This window comes from Amphiura filiformis, unplaced genomic scaffold, assembly GCF_039555335.1.
Source record: "Amphiura filiformis unplaced genomic scaffold, Afil_fr2py scaffold_50, whole genome shotgun sequence".
Lineage (NCBI taxonomy): Eukaryota > Metazoa > Echinodermata > Ophiuroidea > Amphilepidida > Amphiuridae > Amphiura > Amphiura filiformis.
This window is the reverse complement of record NW_027305514.1, coordinates 345,085-370,166: the sequence shown is the minus strand read 5'-3', so window position 1 is coordinate 370,166 and position 25,082 is coordinate 345,085. Positions and strand designations below refer to the sequence as shown.

The 25,082-nt window shown below is 36.6% G+C and overlaps 1 protein-coding gene across 1 annotated transcript in view; it reads right to left on the bottom strand.

Moving 5' to 3' along the window:
• LOC140144333 (carbohydrate sulfotransferase 13-like) overlaps positions 1 to 8,164 on the bottom strand; it is a 36,681-nt gene extending 28,517 nt beyond the window's left edge. The window contains exon 1 of the mRNA XM_072166158.1: positions 7,756 to 8,164. Coding sequence (XP_072022259.1) covers positions 7,756 to 7,933 — 178 coding nt within the window. The 5' untranslated portion in view covers positions 7,934 to 8,164. The remainder of the gene's footprint in view (positions 1 to 7,755) is intronic.
• Between the last annotated feature and the right edge of the window lie 16,918 nt (positions 8,165 to 25,082).

Here is a 25,082-nt window from a genome sequence, read left to right as displayed (position 1 = left end):
TCCTCTGGCGCGTGTGTGTGTCCCGCACGCCGTGTACGTAGTAGGGGAGAGCGGGGAGTGTTCGCCCTAGGGGCAGGTTCGCCCACCCCTTGTTTCTCAGCACTACGGCTATCAGGGAATTTGGTGATGGCAAAATTAGGTGCCATAGGTCATTATAAACTTCTCATATTAGCTACGCGACATATAGGGATGTGTTCATCGAACTGCAGCCAAAACAAAAAATTACACCAAAACGTAATTTTTCTTGCATTCATAATGTTGTATTATCATTGATACATAAATACAGATGGTTTTAATGGAAATCTGTATTGGGAACATATGGGATTTGTCAAAGATTTAATGCAGTTATAATCTCCTTAGTCGATTTGTGTTTTGCATACCCTGAAGAAAATACAAAAATGTGCACAAGGGGCTCGTTCGCCCTTTTGAGGATGGGGCATGTTCGCCCTATATCTTCCCCGGGCGGACTTACACCAAACTGGAGGGCGAACCTGCCCCATCAGCGTATTATGCAAAATATTGATAATTAAACCATTAAACAAGGTAAAACTATGAAAAACATGTTCTTTTAAAGTTATGTGATATCGGTATTACTCATACCACAGTTTATGTCCTAATCCATTTCTCCCCGAAGTTGTAAACATGATACGTTTAAGCTCACTTTGGACCCCTACATTTTACCCTGACCCGACCCCTGCAACAAATCTAGTGACTCCCCAGAAGAGAATGAATGCCCTGTATACTCTTGCTAAATGTTTGCATTGAATATGTTATTGTTATGCAATGTTTAAACCTTTTTTGTGATTAGGGTGAACTTACCCCACCATATGGGCGAACCTGCCCCAATATGGGGCAAGTTCGCCACTTTGCAAAACGTTTTTGTTTGCTCTATCCTGTTGCTATTGTAAGGCCTATAGGTCTGGGATTGTGGTCGTATATAGCTAAGACATAGGGCTTTCACATGGGCTAATCAGATCATCCCTAACCTTAAAATTGACATCGCTAGGCTGGTCAGAAAAAAATAGGGCGAACACTCCCCGCTCTCCCCTACTGTGTTATGAACAACACATACGCGTTCGACTAATATTTCTATCGTTATAATAAAACGGTTCCGGCTATAGACTTGCTTGCCAGTCCTATATACGCCGTACATATGTATATTAAGGACTGGCTTACGCCATTTTGGATGTCAATGGGAAATACACACTTTATACGATTTGCGCCGGTTAGAAACTTGAAAAAAAATCTTAAAAATTTTATCAATGTATATAAAAGTGGTACCAACCTTATCGTGCTTGCTAATTTAAGACTCGGTTGAAACAAAATTAAGGATCGAATGCATTTTAGTGTCCAAAAAGGCAAAATTATCGTCAAAGTTCTGCCGAAATCGGCACCCTTGCGAAGGGTTCAGAATTCGAATCGGGAACGAAAATATCCGATCTTTGCGATCAAAAACACAAAATTACAACTTTAAGGGCTGGGGTATGAACGTTTGGACAGTATTTATTTTGGGACATTAGAGCACATCAGACATATCGAATTGCATTCTGAATACGAAGAATGTCATTCTGATATCAAATAATTTTGATTTTTGAAATTCGCAATTTAATACACATTTTATGGCAAATCATTAAAATTGATATTTTGATATTTTACAGTACTTGAAGTAAACTTTATAAATCTGATGATTTATACTTAAAGTGTATGTAGGTGGGATGAAAAGCCGACGATCAATTGAAAATTTTGACCTTTCGTATTGAAGATATGGATTTTTTTCCCAAAACACCAAAAAAAAAATTAGGTCTTTTTGGGAAAAATCCATATCTTCAATATGAAAGGTCAAAATTTTCAATTGACCGTCGGCTTTTCCTCCCTGCTACATACACTTTAAGAATATATCATTAGATTTATATAATTTACTTCGAGGACTGTTATATATCAAAAATTTGAAAAATATCAAATTTTTATAATTTGTCATAAAATTTGTATTATATTGTGATTTTCAAAAAATGAAAATTATTTGATATCAGAAAGACATGCTTCGTATTCAGAATGCAATTCGATAGGTCTGGGGTGCTCTCATGTCCCACAAAAAAAATACTGTCGAAACGCAATAAACGCTCATTTTAGATCCCTTAAACATACTATTGGCAAAAGACATTTTTACCGGCGGTTTATTCAAAATCACGGATTTTGACAAAACTACTGCACCTAAAGTCTTGATTTTTGCAGAGAATCTTTGTTTACTAAAGTACATTACAATCGTGTAAAAACCTGAATTTAATTTTTTTTTTTTTTTCTTCTCAGCAAATGTCATAATATGGCTTTAAACATTACTGGAAATATGACGGAGTCTGTAGCAACCATTAGATCTTCATCAAGAGTATTCCCAAGGTACATAAGTTGGTGGGATTAATAATTTTACCATCACAGGAAACTTCAAATTTGTCCATCCTGTTCAGTCTGATTTTAGAGCCAAAAAGATTTTTTTTTTTCATTATATGTGACCGTTCACGGCGAATGAGCCGTAAATTCCTCCCCCGGTCAATTTTGTTTTATTTCATGTTTAACAAATATACATCATAAGCTTTAAAATGGTATATCATTTGACTTCAAACGATACCCAGAAGCGGGGTTATAGTTTGTTAAACTTTGCTCCTTCAAGCTTTTTTCAAGACAAGTGCTGTCGTCAGCATATTAAACTAAAGATTACAGTTAACGATTGATGACATCGTAACACAAGAAGTACAGTGGCCCTAATATGCTACCCTGTGGCACGCCACATGATATATTCATGGGTTTAGATTTCTATAATCTGTTGTGTATCGGTTAAGAATGATTTCAACCATTTGACAGAGTCAATGTTAATACCCAAAGCTGCAATTTGTTACAAATAAAGGAAAACCTTTCAAAGAATTTTGCAACTACTGATCGACAACTTTTATTTTTTTTCTTGCGCGTTTGAATTTCAATGCTGCATGCATGCAGCAGCTATTTTCTTAAGTCTTTGTAATTTGTCAATTAGGTCAAATCATTAATTTAGATATTAATTAATTAATTAGGCATACATGAGATCTACCGTACCGGCTGAGGGGCATCTCAGAGCCGGGTTGCATGGATTAGGGAACGGGTGTGAACTGTTTGTGTGTGGAGGGTATTCTATAGGCCCTATCAATTTATAGACCTAAAATGCATTACACTAAGGGACCGTTCGCAAACACTTGTTAGGGGGGCCTGAAGTAAAAAAAATTTTCACTCCCCCCTTTCAGATCTCAAAAATGTCAGGGCCCCCTTTGTGATCCCAGCACCAGTGTAAACAATAAAATTGTTAATAAATTGCTTAAAAGTGAAGGATAAGTCCTTCAAATTGTCATTTGGTATTTTTGAAATGACAAATTTGGCAAAAAACAAAGAAAACAACAGTACTGACGAAGTTGAAGCCCCATTCAAATACATGTAGGTAATTTAGATACTGTCAGTATCTAAATTACAGATTCGTGTAAAATGTCTTATTTTGTCTTAAATACACGTCTGGGTCAGTCCATATCAAAACAGATTGAGTGTACACCCACCCTCTTGGATTTTGCTCTCCTTTGGCTCAGGGGTACCTTTCTTGGATCCCTAGGTGAGGTCACAAGAAAAAAATTCAAATTCCATTTCGTTTGCGAATGGCGGGCAATCAAAGTTTGGCGACCTAAAGTTATTAGGTGTCAAAATTTGCCGATTTTAAGCGCCATTTGTGGCTGAACCACTTTAGGGGGCCTAAAATTCTGTAGGGGTCTAGAAATTTCTCTTTTTTTGAATTGCTCATAGACATTGGCACATGGTTAATTCATTCTGAACATAATTAGGACCTATAAGTGCACTGTGACATTATCATGGGTCCTTCAAAATCAAGATAATTTGATTGAACAGTACGAAGTGCTGATTTTGACCCTCTCTGAAATCCCAACGAAATTCCGAAATCTATCTTTTTTGGCATTAGGTATTTCAGACACAGCCAGTGATTCAAAAAGAGGATCACAACTGATTCAATTAAGAAGAAAGTGCCCCTCAAAGAGAGCACTTTGTCATTTGGACCCCTTAAATTCCCAATTTTGGTCGAGGTCGCCAAACTTTGATTGCCCGCCATTCGCAAACGAAATGGAATTTGAATTTTTTCTTGTGACCTCACCTAGGGATCCATGAAAGGTACCCCTGAGCCAAAGGAGAGCAAAATCCAAGAGGGTGGGTGTACACTCAATCTGTTTTGATATGGACTGACCCGTCTTTCGGCTGACTCGCAGGCTATGTTTGCACATCTATGACAATGACAAAGGTACCAAAATCTGAATTTTGATGATTTTTACTAGGCCTGCTAAGAATACGCGATTTTGGAGGTCAAAAAACGCACCCCGATTTTCCAAAAAACGCAAAAATCCGCGATTTCCCGCCAAAAACGCAAAATCTAAATTTTTTTCACGGATTTGGAGAGTCCCTGGGCCTAACATCAAGTGCTACCATCATTAAAACAAATTTGAAAAAAAAAATTTAAAAAAAAAAAAAAATTAAGAAAATTAAAAATAAGAAAAATAAAAAATTGCGTTTTTTAAAAAATATTTTGCGGATTTAGAGAGTCCCTTGACCTAGAGTGAGGTACTGCAATCATTTGTGATTAATTTTAAAAAAATTGGAAAAAAGATACAAAAAAATTACAAGTTTGTATCCAAATGGGACCGATTTGTAACTTGTGTTCACTGCATAGTCTATTGAAGATATAAAAATGCATTGGTTTTCTACACAAGTCTATATCTTAGATAGATTTTGAAGTGAACACAAGTTACAAATTGGTCCCATTTGGATACAAACTTGTAATTTTTTTGTATCTTTTTTCGATTTTTTTTGTTTGTTTTTTTTGATTTTTTTTAAAATGATGGTAGCACTGGATGTTAGGTCCAGGGACTCTTCAAATCCGCGAAAAAAATTAAAATCGCAAAAAAAAAAAAAAAAAAAAAAAAAAAAAAATTTTATAGATTTTTTCAAAAATGTCAAAAAACGCAATTGGAGCCAAAATACGCAAATTGCGGCGCAAATAACGCAATTGCGTATTCTTAGCAGCCCTAATTTTTACGATCGTCTGGATGAGAGCAAATCAATGGGCCTTTAGTCTTTGCAATTTGAGAATTAGGTCAAATCATTAATGTGGATAGTATTAATTATTTAATTAATTAATTAATTAATTAGGTAAGCATGAGATCTACCGGCTGAGGGGCATCTCAGAGCCGGGCCGGGTAGCATGGATTAGGGAACGGGTGTGACCTGTTTGTGTGTGGAGGGTACTGTAGTGGGAATTCCAATTGAATGAACGCAGCTTTTAATAGCGTGACGCCAGCGTGTGCGACTGTGCGTGAGTAACGCGAAAGTGAATCTAATTCTAACCATGCTAACGCACTCATGATTGGTTAGCATTGTATCCAAGGTCGTGCGTTCGCGTTGTAGTTTGAAATACGCGATATACGATCGCGGTTGGATCAAGTGCAGCTGTTGAAAGCTGCGTTCATTCAATTGGAATTCTTACTATAGTATTCTATAGGCCCTATCAATTTGTAGACCTAAAATGCATTACACTATTAACGCGGCTGTGTACTCTAGACATTGTTTCTTTCGCAAAATTGAGTTTTTTTGATATGTTTGTACCACAGAATTAAAACCAGAGAACCAGGACTCGACCGCCATCTTGATACAGGCATGGGGAAAAAATTGGGGGTATTCGGTTTCCCTCGGAATGCGCTCGAGGCATTCGTTGTCATGCAAGCGCGACATGGATGATGGACGCATTTGAGAGACGCACTTGATGCGACCAGCACGCGCAGTACGACAACGCTTCAGATGAGACGCGGAAATGTTTTCGTTCGTCTCCGCGCACCGTCGGTAAGGACCCGAATACCCCCAATTTTCTCCCCATAGCTGACGGCGCGATTGTACGTGGCGGTATAGGGAGTCCCGGTTCTCCTTCTCTAATTCTGTGGTTTGTACTTTGTTATGTTTTTTATAAATACAAGGAATGAAAATCCAGATTAATAAACTCCAACTGCAATATTTGAAGGATTTTATTTCACTATTCCACTCGTGTTTGAAATTTAAAAGGAAAGAAAATCTTTGTTGTACCAGCAGGGTACACGCTCGCAACAGCGCATCGCGTTGCGTATCGCGCAATTTGGTAACGCACAGATACGCTCCGTATACGCGACGCTTATCTGCATGCGTGGCGCATCTTATGGAAACACCACGGAAGCAGTGAAAAAAAAAAACCTAGCGGTCAAATGGCTCCGTTTTAGCTGATAAAATGTGATTTTTTCAAGTTCTTTCCCCGATTTAAACATCAAGATATGAATAGATTTCGCCCAAACTTCTCAAGGGGCTGTGGATTTACCCGATGTTCACGTAATGTAAGATAGAAAAACGAGAACTGCCGCATTCTCCGGTAAGCTTCGATCAAAGTGCAAAATGTTACCACTTTAAACTTCAACGGCCTTTATTTCAATGTTCATTTTCTCAATAAAATGACGATTTAGGTACACGATAACTCAATAAATACAGCATCTATAGGTAAGCAATTATGCTCATCATAAAAAGCATGATTGACTTAAGAAACAGTTTTCATTTTTTTTATATTTTGGTCTATTTCCAATTTTAGGCATCATTGTGTGCAAATAGGCGGTTATGAATTTTAAAAAGTTCATTTTGATGCCTTATATGGTCAATATCTCAAAAATAAGGCCAATATCAAAAACTAAAAAACCGTTTTTGGAATGGTGCCTCAAGATTAAGAAAAAAGTAAAACAAAAATTTTTGGAAAGCAGTGTTTTTTTGTTATGATGTACCGAACAAAAATTGCCACTTTTTTGTGATTTTCTTCATAATTGTTGTTTTTACACCAAAACTGTACTTATATTGAGATTCATTGATGTCTTGCCTTTATAAAAATGTATACTTTTACATGTCTTGCATGAATAATTACAAAGTTATGGCACTTTTACTACATGCGTATCTGAGAGTACACAGCCACCTTAAGTCACCGTTCACAAACACCTGTTAGGGGGGACTGATGCAAAAAATCATCTCGAAAATCCCCACCCCACCCCACTTTTCAGATCTCAAAAATTTCAGGGCCAACCTCATATCAGCATAATAAACTCAAATTTTCCCGTGAAAAATTATCCCGGGAAAATTTGTGGTCAATTTTTTCTGCCCCCTTTTGGAGGGTCAAAACTTTTAAGGGACCCCATTTTGCATCAGCCCCCCACCTTAGGCCTACAAGTGTTTGTGAATGGTCCCTAAAACAGCATGTCTGCATGGCTATGCTACGCGTACGTGATGTCATGTGAAAGGCTAATAGTAGATCCTCTTCCCCAGGATCAGGATAATGAATTTTTTTTCTCTACTCTCCACCCGGAGGGGTTCTTCCTGGTTGAAGGTGTACGGGGATGTGCCCCGGGGATGTGCCACGGTATTGGGGTACCTTTTCAGCGATTGTGGTATATCGATGGGTGGGTTTTCAGTGGAGACCAATGCGCACAATTGGGCGCATTTGGGCAAATATGCCCTTAAAGCGCCGAATTATGGCAAATGTGGGTGCTTTTTCTTGAAAATTGGTATACTGATGGGTTGCAAAAACAGCAAAAAGTAGGTATAGAGAAAGTCAGCATCCGAAAGTCTGCGTGGCACACCCCCGTACAAAATTTTTCGAAGAACCCCCCGGACTCTCCAACTCACCTTTTTGTACAAGTGGTTCATCGACAACATGTGAGATTAACATATCGTTGATACCAATAAATTCAGGTGGCAAAAGAGAACGGAAGAATGGTGTAACCATGCTGAATTCAACAATCACACAACAGATGATCGTGACTATGGCGATGAGAAGAAGTATCGCTTGCTTCCGTCTACCCATGATTGGATTTGGTTGTATTAATACTTGCAGAACGACATCTGATGGTACCAGAGCATGACATTATTCATGTATCATTAGAACGTAGTAACTTTGGTGAAATTTAGAACTCTCACATTTAAATGAAAACGTACAACTTTTTATTCTTAAATGTTGCCGATACTTGTTGGTCATTGTAAAAGCGGTAATTCGGGTATGTGTCAGCGCGAGTGCCTAGGTACGTACCTCAGTGGCACTTCCCTGGTAGGATGGTAGGATAGTGGCCAAGGCCCTGTACATGGTACATGGTGGAGGAGCAATTAGTAGGCCTATAATTTTCACTCTTTGCGATATACTAATTTTAATATCAATATTAATATACATTCCCTTTTTTGTAGGTTTAGAATTAAATAGACCTGTTCTGTACACCAAAACTTTATGTTATGACAAAAGACACTGTGTAAAAGTACGGTAACGTGAAAATAAATAGCAATTTATTTAGTAATTTAATGATGGCTACCAACAGTGCCATGCGTGGCAAAGTCGGGTCATTCCAAGGATAGGGGTCAAATTTAACATTCAGTGATCCCAGCCAGGAATAATAGACAAAGGGATAGGCATCCTAGTCTGCTGCCCTCTTTCGAAATATGTATCCTAGGTCTCACAATAGGCGGATTAGCGGCCATTTTGTCTTCGACATCACGTGTCCTTATATTTAAGTACACAACTATATAAGTTAACAGGTTTACTATTTTAAAATTATATTTTGAGTATACAATATATTCTGTGAGTAAATAGATCAAATGACGATGATTGTTTAGGTATTATATGCTTGATAGAATTAAACTGTTTGACCAGCTAGTATTCTCCTCCGCCGTCAGTGTGATTCCAGTCACTCCACGTACCGTGTTGCGAAGGTGGAGGAGTCTAAAGCTGTATTGACGAACACGCATGCGTTAAAAATATGTAGCCTAGGTCGAACAATAGCGTGACGTAGTTTCCGGCATTGTTCCTATGCACTTTCACCCTCCTGTCCCAGCGAAAGTGTAAATAAAAATTCCTTTAAAAAAGGAATGGGGCGCCCAATGTGAGCTTGATGTGATGTGAGGAAATGCAAGGGGTTTGATTGGTTCAAAGAATTTAATCAGTCACGAAGGGAAGAATATTAAATTTAAAGGATATATGTATTGGAGTAGGCGATGTGTAAGAGGACGCATGGGATTTAACAAGTTTGGTTTGAAAATGAAATTGTTTTTGATTTTAGGTGTAAGGGGCTGTGCAATAATTATGAGCCCCCGGGGGGGGGGGGCAAAATTTCCAAATGGCTCACCAAAATCCCCCTCTCCGCCAGCCAAAATTGATTGCCCCCCCCTCTCAGCCCGCCAAAAATTCTTTGCCCCCCCCCTTGCACATGCCAAATTTTTGGGATCCCAATTTCCAAATCTTAAATGGTCTATATACATGTTGCGAGCGCGAGCAGGAAAATTTGCATATTTAAGCGTTTCTGTAGCGTTTTCCTAAGCCTGTTTAGCGCGTTTTATTTAAAAGGCGCCCCATGAATGTGTGCCAAAAATCACTTGCCTCCCCTCTCGGCTTGCCAAAAATTGCTTCCCCCCCCACACCCTTTCGGCTCGCCAAAATTTCTTGCCCCCGCCCCCAATTTTACCCTCCCCAGGGCTCATAATTCATGCACAGCCCCTAAGTTGGGAAGTGGTATAATCTGGGGGGGGGGGGGGTTGTATTTTGTATTGAGGACATTGATTATTGACGAATATTATGGAGGGGTGTGTATTGCTGTGATCGATTGCATCGGATGAAGACAGAAATAAGAAATTTGTAGACGTGTTATGTATTTTTTTATTGAACACTTGAAAAATATAGACATAAACATAACATACTCATTTTACGGCAAGACATCTTATATATATGTTATAAGAAGTGTTAAGTAGGCCTATATATATCAAATGTGAGTTGAACTTATGACGTTTTTATTATGCTAGGAGGTTTCACTGTTTATATACAAATGTAGGTCTATTATATAATCAGTCAGCAACCTGGACAACCGATTCTTTAGAAATGCTTAGTCGCGCTAAAAGTCGATCGATATATGTTAAAATCAGCACAATTCAGAGATACACCTTTTTGCTATGAAATTAATTTTCTCGGTCAAATATGAAGCAATATTTTTTTTTTCTTCAGTAATGTCAGTTAAAAATTTGGTGCTTGGATATACATTTTTTTTTAAATCCTGGTGTTAAAATTAAGCATCAAATTGTGTCTTTTAGTGTGATATTTTTGATTTTTATAGGCCTTGAGTTCGCCCGCGAGCTTTTTACGGAATTGATTTTTTAGCGTCTCAAACTAATATAGTTTGCTAAAGAAAGATATTTCCCACCTCTGTAGGCCTAAGGCAAATCGTGTGGGTCTATATATTATAGTTTTGTCAGAATTTCCGTTTTTATTTTAACCTATTTTCCCTTCATGCTCCGAAAATGACGTCAAACTCAGTACTTTTATCTCGTGAGCAACCAGCAGAAATAGTCGATATTTTCATTGTTGTCATCCAGGGCAATTTTCCATTGAAAAGCAAAGATTGCCCGACCAGCGATTTGGTAGCCCAAATCCCCAATTGGGTTTTCTGGTAAATGAGGTGAATTTTAAAAATTTGCTCCCGTGATAGCCTGCAATTTCAATTTATATGGATTCCATGATTATGAAAACCATTTTGTCTGTCTGTTTGTTTGTTTACCTAGGTTAGTCCGTATTAAGAGACGCGCGCTTGAGGTCCATGGGAAAATCCACGGTCCAAACCTAGAAAAATTAGCGTGTTATTATAGGGGATTATAATCTTCTGTCCCTCCTATCTCCAGGTGAATTTTGTATGACCTACCCCCCTGCCCCCCATCGCGGGTTGCCATTTTCATTACACCCTTCAGACTTGTGTTCGTGTTTGTTTTTAATTTGACATGTAGGCCTATTATAGGCCTAACCATATTTGTCATAATTAAGCGCTATACCTAAATGTATAGCTATGCTATATATTATTATGTAATATCATGTACATGTAGGCCTATGGGGTGGGGTGGGTGCAGAGGTGTGTGAGGTGGGTAGTGGGGGTGTATGTAGGGAAACTTTGGGGTGGTACTCAACACACTTTAACCATGACTTTCAATGCAAGGCTTATTGTTGCCACAAATGGTTTTTTTTCCTTAAGGTTATTTAATAAGTTTTTATAAACTTCCATGTTTAACCTGGTATTGTTTTGGCTGCTTCATTAGGGCCTATGACTTTCGGTGGGTTTCCAAAAGCAGTTTCAAACAAACACAAACACAAACAAAAGGCATCATACCCAGTCACCTTCATGACAATTGAAACACTACGTCAAGTATTAACATCCAAGTTATTCTGTTTTTAGGCAAGCAATTTTAAATAATTGCTTGAACAGGTCTAGTTTTCGTTTAAAAACAAAAACCTGTTTAAGTTAACAATGATAATGAATGGTTCTTATAAGGCACAACCTCTGATGAGGAACTCAAAGCGCGTAAAGCACGAAATTTACAAACAAACATAAAAACAATCAATTTATAAAGATTGGTTTTAAGCTGGTGTTTAAATAACGATAGTCTGGGGGCGCAACGAAGGTTATTTGGAAGTGTGTTCCAAACAGTTTGCTTGATCATAAAACATACAGCGTAATATTATGTTTTGTTAAAGAAAGTTTTGTTTAAAATATTGCCCAATTGCATGTAAGATTGTTGGGCAAAGTTGTTTTGAGGGGAAGCAAATTTCAACACATTGGTCCGATGATCACGGTGATGATGAAATCAAGTAATTAATCACTCACGTGATGAAAGATCCTCATCGTGCTATAAACATGATCAGTAGGAGCGCTATTAGGCCTGGGAATTTCGTTGCTATATTGAAGTTCTGGCAACACTGTAGCCATGCCGGTATTCCTATTAAACCCAGGGATATCGATCCACAATGCTAGTATTAGCTTTAGATTTCACGCGTTGATTTTGAAAATTTTTCAGCCGGCAGTAAAAAATGGTGAAATCAAAACGGAAATTCTGACAAAACTATGATATATCGCTCACGGTGATGTGCGTTAGAAAGTTGGGAAAAATCCTTCATTAGCGAACTATATTACTTTGAAAAGCTAAAAGGTTGATCCAAAAAAGGCTCGCGGGCAGAGTTTAAGCCTATCAAAATCGAAAATCTTACACGAAATGACTGAATTTCACGCCTAAGTTTAACACTAGGATTTGAAAAAAAAATACAGTATTAAGCACTGCAATTTGACCTGACATTTACTGAAAAAATGAAAATGATTGCTTTTCATTTGGCCGAGAAAATTAATTTTACATTGAAAAGGTGTAACTCAAAATTTAGCTCATTTCAACACCAAATTCGATCGTTTGTATTGCCTCATTAAATGACTGAGTGAGCCTTGCATAACACAAGAATCGGTTGTCCAGGTTGCTAAATGTAATATACATGATATAATGTTTTGCGTAGTGGCGTAGTAATCAATGTGAATAGGTGAAATTTAGTGCGAAATTAAGAATGACAAGGATTACATAATTACAGTTTCATCACCAATATACAAACAACATAGGCTACTACATAATACTTTCTAAACCTATTTGCAATCGAAGTATACATTTTGTCAAGTGTAAAGAATACAAATTGTATGCAAATTGTAAAATACGACAATGGAGAACATGTAGCCTATACGGTATGTTAGTGTTGTTTGCATACAGTTTGTCGCCCAATTGTGCCACCATATTGCATAACCACTATATCATCATGGTAAGGGGCTGTGCAATAATTATGAGCCCCCCCCCCCCCGGGGGGTAAAATTTCCAAACGGCTCGCAAAAAATTGCTTAAGGGGGAGTGATTTAGTGTTGCGCCCTCTTATAAGGTGTTAAAAGTTTTCAAAATCCACATTTATTACTCATTAAGTAAACTAGAGAAAATTTGAAGCTCAACACCGAAGATTTCATGTCTCTGCGACATTACGTTCAAGAGAAATGATGATTTAAAGATCAGTGCCGAAATGCCGAAAATCGAATATTTCGACTTTTCCTCCAATATGCGAAAGTTTATACAAAACTCACAAAATTAGTGACAGACGACAATTTGAGCACGTCTTTGAACCAAGATTAATTCCTTTTCTAGATTATCAGTGTTGCCATTTTCTTTTGGAAATCATTTATTACTTAGTGTCAAGTATAAATACACCCCCCCGTTCCAGTGGTAACAATTGCGACCTTTTAGCGTAGGCCTACTGAATATTCAGCAAAACGGCTTCATGCAGATTAACAATGTCTATTAACCTTAAAATCCATTTATGAGCCTTTTGAGGATTTTGGACGCATTTCTAGACTTTGAAGGCGCCTACTCGGCCAATAAAATGTTTTTTCCAATAATTTTTCATGAATATGACTTTTGTAATCTTTGTTTATCATCATGATGGAAATAGAAGACATTTTGTGAAGCGCGTCTCTTATTTTGCGCGAAGAATGTAAAAGGAACGCGTTCATAATGACGGCCGTTACAAGGTGTTAAAAGTTTTCAAAATCCACATTTATTACTCATTAAGTAAACTAGAGAAAATTTGAAGCTCAACACCGAAGATTTCATGTCTCTGCGACATTACGTTCAAGAGAAATGATGATTTAAAGATCAGTGCCGAAATGCCGAAAATCGAATATTTCGACTTTTCCTCCAATATGCGAAAGTTTATACAAAACTCACAAAATTAGTGACAGACGACAATTTGAGCACGTCTTTGAACCAAGATTAATTCCTTTTCTAGATTATCAGTGTTGCCATTTTCTTTTGGAAATCATTTATTACTTAGTCTCAAGTATAAATACACCCCCCCCGTTCCAGTGGTAACAATTGCGACCTTTTAGCGTAGGCCTACTGAATATTCAGCAAAACGGCTTCATGCAGATTAACAATGTCTATTAACCTTAAAATCCATTTATGAGCCTTTTTGAGGATTTTTGGACGCATTTCTAGACTTTGAAGGCGCCTACTCGGCCAATAAAATGTTTTTTCCAATAATTTTTCATGAATATGACTTTTTGTAATCTTTGTTTATCATCATGATGGAAATAGAACACATTTTGTGAAGCGCGTCTCTTATTTTGCGCGAAGAATGTAAAAGGAACGCGTTCATAATGACGGCCGTTACAAGGTGTTAAAAGTTTTCAAAATCCACATTTATTACTCATTAAGTAAACTAGAGAAAATTTGAAGCTCAACACCGAAGATTTCATGTCTCTGCGACATTACGTTCAAGAGAAATGATGATTTAAAGATCAGTGCCGAAATGCCGAAAATCGAATATTTCGACTTTTCCTCCAATATGCGAAAGTTTATACAAAACTCACAAAATTAGTGACAGACGACAATTTGAGCACGTCTTTGAACCAAGATTAATTCCTTTTCTAGATTATCAGTGTTGCCATTTTCTTTTGGAAATCATTTATTACTTAGTCTCAAGTATAAATACACCCCCCCGTTCCAGTGGTAACAATTGCGACCTTTAGCGTAGGCCTACTGAATATTCAGCAAAACGGCTTCATGCAGATTAACAATGTCTATTAACCTTAAAATCCATTTATGAGCCTTTTGAGGATTTTTGGACGCATTTCTAGACTTTGAAGGCGCCTACTCGGCCAATAAAATGTTTTTTCCAATAATTTTCATGAATATGACTTTTGTAATCTTTGTTTATCATCATGATGGAAATAGAACACATTTTGTGAAGCGCGTCTCTTATTTTGCGCGAAGAATGTAAAAGGAACGCGTTCATAATGACGGCCGTTACAAGGTGTTAAAAGTTTTCAAAATCCACATTTATTACTCATTAAGTAAACTAGAGAAAATTTGAAGCTCAACACCGAAGATTTCATGTCTCTGCGACATTACGTTCAAGAGAAATGATGATTTAAAGATCAGTGCCGAAATGCCGAAAATCGAATATTTCGACTTTTCCTCCAATATGCGAAAGTTTATACAAAACTCACAAAATTAGTGACAGACGACAATTTGAGCACGTCTTTGAACCAAAATTAATTCCTTTTCTAGATTATCAGTGTTGCCATTTTCTTTTGGAAATCATTTATTACTTAGTCTCAAGTATAAATACCCCCCCGTTCCAGTGGTAACAATTGCGACCTTTTAGCGTAGGCCTACTGAATATTCAGCAAAACGGCTTCATGCAGATTAACAATGTCTATTAACCTTAAAATCCATTTATGAGCCTTTTGAGGATTTTTGGACGCATTTCTAGACTTTGAAGGCGCCTACTCGGCCAATAAAATGTTTTTCCAATAATTTTTCATGAATATGACTTTTGTAATCTTTGTTTATCATCATGATGGAAATAGAACACATTTTGTGAAGCGCGTCTCTTATTTTGCGCGAAGAATGTAAAAGGAACGCGTTCATAATGACGGCCGTTACAAGGTGTTAAAAGTTTTCAAAATCCACATTTATTACTCATTAAGTAAACTAGAGAAAATTTGAAGCTCAACACCGAAGATTTCATGTCTCTGCGACATTACGTTCAAGAGAAATGATGATTTAAAGATCAGTGCCGAAATGCCGAAAATCGAATATTTCGACTTTTCCTCCAATATGCGAAAGTTTATACAAAACTCACAAAATTAGTGACAGACGACAATTTGAGCACGTCTTTGAACCAAGATATTTTCTTTTGGAAATCATTTATTACTTAGTCTCAAGTATAAATACACCCCCCCCCCCGTTCCAGTGGTAACAATTGTGACCTTTTAGCGTAGGCCTACTGAATATTCAGCAAAACGGCTTCATGCAGATTAACAATGTCTATTAACCTTAAAATCCATTTATGAGCCTTTTTGAGGATTTTTGGACGCATTTCTAGACTTTGAAGGCGCCTACTCGGCCAATAAAATGTTTTTTCCAATAATTTTTCATGAATATGACTTTTTGTAATCTTTGTTTATCATCATGATGGAAATAGAAGACATTTTGTGAAGCGCGTCTCTTATTTTGCACGAAGAATGTAAAAGGAACGCGTTCATAATGACGGCCGTTACAAGGTGTTAAAAGTTTTCAAAATCCACATTTATTACTCATTAAGTAAACTAGAGAAAATTTGAAGCTCAACACCGAAGATTTCATGTCTCTGCGACATTACGTTCAAGAGAAATGATGATTTAAAGATCAGTGCCGAAATGCCGAAAATCGAATATTTCGACTTTTCCTCCAATATGCGAAAGTTTATACAAAACTCACAAAATTAGTGACAGACGACAATTTGAGCACGTCTTTGAACCAAGATTAATTCCTTTTCTAGATTATCAGTGTTGCCATTTTCTTTTGGAAATCATTTATTACTTAGTCTCAAGTATAAATACACCCCCCCGTTCCAGTGGTAACAATTGCGACCTTTTAGCGTAGGCCTACTGAATATTCAGCAAAACGGCTTCATGCAGATTAACAATGTCTATTAACCTTAAAATCCATTTATGAGCCTTTTTGAGGATTTTTGGACGCATTTCTAGACTTTGAAGGCGCCTACTCGGCCAATAAAATGTTTTTTCCAATAATTTTTCATGAATATGACTTTTTGTAATCTTTGTTTATCATCATGATGGAAATAGAAGACATTTTGTGAAGCGCGTCTCTTATTTTGCGCGAAGAATGTAAAAGGAACGCGTTCATAATGACGGCCGTTACAAGGTGTTAAAAGTTTTCAAAATCCACATTTATTACTCATTAAGTAAACTAGAGAAAATTTGAAGCTCAACACCGAAGATTTCATGTCTCTGCGACATTACGTTCAAGAGAAATGATGATTTAAAGATCAGTGCCGAAATGCCGAAAATCGAATATTTCGACTTTTCCTCCAATATGCGAAAGTTTATACAAAACTCACAAAATTAGTGACAGACGACAATTTGAGCACGTCTTTGAACCAAAATTAATTCCTTTTCTAGATTATCAGTGTTGCCCTTTTCTTTTGGAAATCATTTATTACTTAGTCTCAAGTATAAATACCCCCCCGTTCCAGTGGTAACAATTGCGACCTTTTAGCGTAGGCCTACTGAATATTCAGCAAAACGGCTTCATGCAGATTAACAATGTCTATTAACCTTAAAATCCATTTATGAGCCTTTTTGAGGATTTTTGGACGCATTTCTAGACTTTGAAGGCGCCTACTCGGCCAATAAAATGTTTTTTCCAATAATTTTTCATGAATATGACTTTTTGTAATCTTTGTTTATCATCATGATGGAAATAGAACACATTTTGTGAAGCGCGTCTCTTATTTTGCGCGAAGAATGTAAAAGGAACGCGTTCATAATGACGGCCGTTACAAGGTGTTAAAAGTTTTCAAAATCCACATTTATTACTCATTAAGTAAACTAGAGAAAATTTGAAGCTCAACACCGAAGATTTCATGTCTCTGCGACATTACGTTCAAGAGAAATGATGATTTAAAGATCAGTGCCGAAATGCCGAAAATCGAATATTTCGACTTTTCCTCCAATATGCGAAAGTTTATACAAAACTCACAAAATTAGTGACAGACGACAATTTGAGCACGTCTTTGAACCAAGATTAATTCCTTTTCTAGATTATCAGTGTTGCCATTTTCTTTTGGAAATCATTTATTACTTAGTCTCAAGTATAAATACACCCCCCCCCGTTCCAGTGGTAACAATTGCGACCTTTTAGCGTAGGCCTACTGAATATTCAGCAAAACGGCTTCATGCAGATTAACAATGTCTATTAACCTTAAAATCCATTTATGAGCCTTTTTGAGGATTTTGGACGCATTCTAGACTTTGAAGGCGCCTACTCGGCCAATAAAATGTTTTTTCCAATAATTTTTCATGAATATGACTTTTTGTAATCTTTGTTTATCATCATGATGGAAATAGAACACATTTTGTGAAGCGCGTCTCTTATTTTGCGCGAAGAATGTAAAAGGAACGCGTTCATAATGACGGCCGTTACAAGGTGTTAAAAGTTTTCAAAATCCACATTTATTACTCATTAAGTAAACTAGAGAAAATTTGAAGCTCAACACCGAAGATTTCATGTCTCTGCGACATTACGTTCAAGAGAAATGATGATTTAAAAATCAGTGCCGAAATGCCGAAAATCGAATATTTCGACTTTTCCTCCAATATGCGAAAGTTTATACAAAACTCACAAAATTAGTGACAGACGACAATTTGAGCACGTCTTTGAACCAAAATTAATTCCTTTTCTAGATTATCAGTGTTGCCATTTTCTTTTGGAAATCATTTATTACTTAGTCTCAAGTATAAATACCCCCCCCGTTCCAGTGGTAACAATTGCGACCTTTTAGCGTAGGCCTACTGAATATTCAGCAAAACGGCTTCATGCAGATTAACAATGTCTATTAACCTTAAAATCCATTTATGAGCCTTTTTGAGGATTTTTGGACGCATTTCTAGACTTTGAAGGCGCCTACTCGGCCAATAAAATGTTTTTTCCAATAATTTTTCATGAATATGACTTTTGTAATCTTTGTTTATCATCATGATGGAAATAGAACACATTTTGTGAAGCGCGTCTCTTATTTTGCGCGAAGAATGTAAAAGGAACGCGTTCATAATGACGGCCGTTACAAGGTGTTAAAAGTTTTCAAAATCCACATTTATTACTCATTAAGTAAACTAGAGAAAATTTGAAGCTCAACACCGAAGATTTCATGTCTCTGCGACATTACGTTCAAGAGAAATGATGATTTAAAGATCAGTGCCGAAATGCCGAAAATCGAATATTTCGACTTTTCCTCCAATATGCGAAAGTTTATACAAAACTCACAAAATTAGTGACAGACGACAATTTGAGCACGTCTTTGAACCAAGATTAATTCCTTTTCTAGATTATCAGTGTTGCCATTTTCTTTTGGAAATCATTTATTACTTAGTCTCAAGTATAAATACACCCCCCCCCCGTTCCAGTGGTAACAATTGCGACCTTTTAGCGTAGGCCTACTGAATATTCAGCAAAACGGCTTCATGCAGATTAACAATGTCTATTAACCTTAAAATCCATTTATGAGCCTTTGTGAGGATTTTTGGACGCATTTCTAGACTTTGAAGGCGCCTACTCGGCCAATAAAATGTTTTTTCCAATAATTTTTCATGAATATGACTTTTTGTAATCTTTGTTTATCATCATGATGGAAATAGAAGACATTTTGTGAAGCGCGTCTCTTATTTTGCGCGAAGAATGTAAAAGGAACGCGTTCATAATGACGGCCGTTACAAGGTGTTAAAAGTTTTCAAAATCCACATTTATTACTCATTAAGTAAACTAGAGAAAATTTGAAGCTCAACACCGAAGATTTCATGTCTCTGCGACATTACGTTCAAGAGAAATGATGATTTAAAGATCAGTGCCGAAATGCCGAAAATCGAATATTTCGACTTTTCCTCCAATATGCGAAAGTTTATACAAAACTCACAAAATTAGTGACAGACGACAATTTGAGCACGTCTTTGAACCAAAATTAATTCCTTTTCTAGATTATCAGTGTTGCCATTTTCTTTTGGAAATCATTTATTACTTAGTCTCAAGTATAAAACCCCCCCCCGTTCCAGTGGTAACAATTGCGACCTTTTAGCGTAGGCCTACTGAATATTCAGCAAAACGGCTTCATGCAGATTAACAATGTCTATTAACCTTAAAATCCATTTATGAGCCTTTTTGAGGATTTTTGGACGCATTTCTAGACTTTGAAGGCGCCTACTCGGCCAATAAAATGTTTTTTCCAATAATTTTTCATGAATATGACTTTTTGTAATCTTTGTTTATCATCATGATGGAAATAGAACACATTTTGTGAAGCGCGTCTCTTATTTTGCGCGAAGAATGTAAAAGGAACGCGTTCATAATGACGGCCGTTACAAGGTGTTAAAAGTTTTCAAAATCCACATTTATTACTCATTAAGTAAACTAGAGAAAATTTGAAGCTCAACACCGAAGATTTCATGTCTCTGCGACATTACGTTCAAGAGAAATGATGATTTAAAGATCAGTGCCGAAATGCCGAAAATCGAATATTTCGACTTTTCCTCCAATATGCGAAAGTTTATACAAAACTCACAAAATTAGTGACAGACGACAATTTGAGCACGTCTTTGAACCAAGATTAATTCCTTTTCTAGATTATCAGTGTTGCCATTTTCTTTTGGAAATCATTTATTACTTAGTCTCAAGTATAAATACACCCCCCCCCCGTTCCAGTGGTAACAATTGCGACCTTTTAGCGTAGGCCTACTGAATATTCAGCAAAACGGCTTCATGCAGATTAACAATGTCTATTAACCTTAAAATCCATTTATGAGCCTTTTTGAGGATTTTTGGACGCATTTCTAGACTTTGAAGGCGCCTACTCGGCCAATAAAATGTTTTTTCCAATAATTTTTCATGAATATGACTTTTTGTAATCTTTGTTTATCATCATGATGGAAATAGAACACATTTTGTGAAGCGCGTCTCTTATTTTGCGCGAAGAATGTAAAAGGAACGCGTTCATAATGACGGCCGTTACAAGGTGTTAAAAGTTTTCAAAATCCACATTTATTACTCATTAAGTAAACTAGAGAAAATTTGAAGCTCAACACCGAAGATTTCATGTCTCTGCGACATTACGTTCAAGAGAAATGATGATTTAAAGATCAGTGCCGAAATGCCGAAAATCGAATATTTCGACTTTTCCTCCAATATGCGAAAGTTTATACAAAACTCACAAAATTAGTGACAGACGACAATTTGAGCACGTCTTTGAACCAAAATTAATTCCTTTTCTAGATTATCAGTGTTGCCATTTTCTTTTGGAAATCATTTATTACTTAGTCTCAAGTATAAATACCCCCCCGTTCCAGTGGTAACAATTGCGACCTTTTAGCGTAGGCCTACTGAATATTCAGCAAAACGGCTTCATGCAGATTAACAATGTCTATTAACCTTAAAATCCATTTATGAGCCTTTTTGAGGATTTTTGGACGCATTTCTAGACTTTGAAGGCGCCTACTCGGCCAATAAAATGTTTTTTCCAATAATTTTTCATGAATATGACTTTTTGTAATCTTTGTTTATCATCATGATGGAAATAGAACACATTTTGTGAAGCGCGTCTCTTATTTTGCGCGAAGAATGTAAAAGGAACGCGTTCATAATGACGGCCGTTACAAGGTGTTAAAAGTTTTCAAAATCCACATTTATTACTCATTAAGTAAACTAGAGAAAATTTGAAGCTCAACACCGAAGATTTCATGTCTCTGCGACATTACGTTCAAGAGAAATGATGATTTAAAGATCAGTGCCGAAATGCCGAAAATCGAATATTTCGACTTTTCCTCCAATATGCGAAAGTTTATACAAAACTCACAAAATTAGTGACAGACGACAATTTGAGCACGTCTTTGAACCAAGATATTTTCTTTTGGAAATCATTTATTACTTAGTCTCAAGTATAAATACACCCCCCCGTTCCAGTGGTAACAATTGTGACCTTTTAGCGTAGGCCTACTGAATATTCAGCAAAACGGCTTCATGCAGATTAACAATGTCTATTAACCTTAAAATCCATTTATGAGCCTTTTTGAGGATTTTTGGACGCATTTCTAGACTTTGAAGGCGCCTACTCGGCCAATAAAATGTTTTTTTCCAATAATTTTTCATGAATATGACTTTTTGTAATCTTTGTTTATCATCATGATGGAAATAGAACACATTTTGTGAAGCGCGTCTCTTATTTTGCGCGAAGAATGTAAAAGGAACGCGTTCATAATGACGGCCGTTACAAGGTGTTAAAAGTTTTCAAAATCCACATTTATTACTCATTAAGTAAACTAGAGAAAATTTGAAGCTCAACACCGAAGATTTCATGTCTCTGCGACATTACGTTCAAGAGAAATGATGATTTAAAGATCAGTGCCGAAATGCCGAAAATCGAATATTTCGACTTTTCCTCCAATATGCGAAAGTTTATACAAAACTCACAAAATTAGTGACAGACGACAATTTGAGCACGTCTTTGAACCAAAATTAATTCCTTTTCTAGATTATCAGTGTTGCCATTTTCTTTTGGAAATCATTTATTACTTAGTCTCAAGTATAAATACCCCCCCGTTCCAGTGGTAACAATTGCGACCTTTTAGCGTAGGCCTACTGAATATTCAGCAAAACGGCTTCATGCAGATTAACAATGTCTATTAACCTTAAAATCCATTTATGAGCCTTTTTGAGGATTTTTGGACGCATTTCTAGACTTTGAAGGCGCCTACTCGGCCAATAAAATGTTTTTTCCAATAATTTTTCATGAATATGACTTTTTGTAATCTTTGTTTATCATCATGATGGAAATAGAAGACATTTTGTGAAGCGCGTCTCTTATTTTGCGCGAAGAATGTAAAAGGAACGCGTTCATAATGACGGCCGTTACAAGGTGTTAAAAGTTTTCAAAATCCACATTTATTACTCATTAAGTAAACTAGAGAAAATTTGAAGCTCAACACCGAAGATTTCATGTCTCTGCGACATTACGTTCAAGAGAAATGATGATTTAAAGATCAGTGCCGAAATGCCGAAAATCGAATATTTCGACTTTTCCTCCAATATGCGAAAGTTTATACAAAACTCACAAAATTAGTGACAGACGACAATTTGAGCACGTCTTTGAACCAAAATTAATTCCTTTTCTAGATTATCAGTGTTGCCATTTTCTTTTGGAAATCATTTATTACTTAGTCTCAAGTATAAATACCCCCCCGTTCCAGTGGTAACAATTGCGACCTTTTAGCGTAGGCCTACTGAATATTCAGCAAAACGGCTTCATGCAGATTAACAATGTCTATTAACCTTAAAATCCATTTATGAGCCTTTTTGAGGATTTTTGGACGCATTTCTAGACTTTGAAGGCGCCTACTCGGCCAATAAAATGTTTTTTCCAATAATTTTCATGAATATGACTTTTTGTAATCTTTGTTTATCATCATGATGGAAATAGAAGACATTTTGTGAAGCGCGTCTCTTATTTTGCGCGAAGAATGTAAAAGGAACGCGTTCATAATGACGGCCGTTACAAGGTGTTAAAAGTTTTCAAAATCCACATTTATTACTCATTAAGTAAACTAGAGAAAATTTGAAGCTCAACACCGAAGATTTCATGTCTCTGCGACATTACGTTCAAGAGAAATGATGATTTAAAGATCAGTGCCGAAATGCCGAAAATCGAATATTTCGACTTTTCCTCCAATATGCGAAAGTTTATACAAAACTCACAAAATTAGTGACAGACGACAATTTGAGCACGTCTTTGAACCAAGATATTTTCTTTTGGAAATCATTTATTACTTAGTCTCAAGTATAAATACACCCCCCCCCGTTCCAGTGGTAACAATTGTGACCTTTTAGCGTAGGCCTACTGAATATTCAGCAAAACGGCTTCATGCAGATTAACAATGTCTATTAACCTTAAAATCCATTTATGAGCCTTTTTGAGGATTTTTGGACGCATTTCTAGACTTTGAAGGCGCCTACTCGGCCAATAAAATGTTTTTTTCCAATAATTTTTCATGAATATGACTTTTTGTAATCTTTGTTTATCATCATGATGGAAATAGAACACATTTTGTGAAGCGCGTCTCTTATTTTGCGCGAAGAATGTAAAAGGAACGCGTTCATAATGACGGCCGTTACAAGGTGTTAAAAGTTTTCAAAATCCACATTTATTACTCATTAAGTAAACTAGAGAAAATTTGAAGCTCAACACCGAAGATTTCATGTCTCTGCGACATTACGTTCAAGAGAAATGATGATTTAAAGATCAGTGCCGAAATGCCGAAACTCCCATATTTCGACTTTTCCTCCAATATGCGAAAGTTTATACAAAACTCACAAAATTAGTGACAGACGACAATTTGAGCACGTCTTTGAACCAAGATATTTTCTTTTGGAAATCATTTATTACTTAGTCTCAAGTATAAATACACCCCCCCCCGTTCCAGTGGTAACAATTGTGACCTTTTAGCGTAGGCCTACTGAATATTCAGCAAAACGGCTTCATGCAGATTAACAATGTCTATTAACCTTAAAATCCATTTATGAGCCTTTTTGAGGATTTTTGGACGCATTTCTAGACTTTGAAGGCGCCTACTCGGCCAATAAAATGTTTTTTCCAATAATTTTTCATGAATATGACTTTTTGTAATCTTTGTTTATCATCATGATGGAAATAGAACACATTTTGTGAAGCGCGTCTCTTATTTTGCGCGAAGAATGTAAAAGGAACGCGTTCATAATGACGGCCGTTACAAGGTGTTAAAAGTTTTCAAAATCCACATTTATTACTCATTAAGTAAACTAGAGAAAATTTGAAGCTCAACACCGAAGATTTCATGTCTCTGCGACATTACGTTCAAGAGAAATGATGATTTAAAGATCAGTGCCGAAATGCCGAAAATCGAATATTTCGACTTTTCCTCCAATATGCGAAAGTTTATACAAAACTCACAAAATTAGTGACAGACGACAATTTGAGCACGTCTTTGAACCAAAATTAATTCCTTTTCTAGATTATCAGTGTTGCCATTTTCTTTTGGAAATCATTTATTACTTAGTCTCAAGTACAAATACCCCCCCCGTTCCAGTGGTAACAATTGCGACCTTTTAGCGTAGGCCTACTGAATATTCAGCAAAACGGCTTCATGCAGATTAACAATGTCTATTAACCTTAAAATCCATTTATGAGCCTTTTTGAGGATTTTTGGACGCATTTCTAGACTTTGAAGGCGCCTACTCGGCCAATAAAATGTTTTTTCCAATAATTTTTCATGAATATGACTTTTTGTAATCTTTGTTTATCATCATGATGGAAATAGAAGACATTTTGTGAAGCGCGTCTCTTATTTTGCGCGAAGAATGTAAAAGGAACGCGTTCATAATGACGGCCGTTACAAGGTGTTAAAAGTTTTCAAAATCCACATTTATTACTCATTAAGTAAACTAGAGAAAATTTGAAGCTCAACACCGAAGATTTCATGTCTCTGCGACATTACGTTCAAGAGAAATGATGATTTAAAGATCAGTGCCGAAATGCCGAAAATCGAATATTTCGA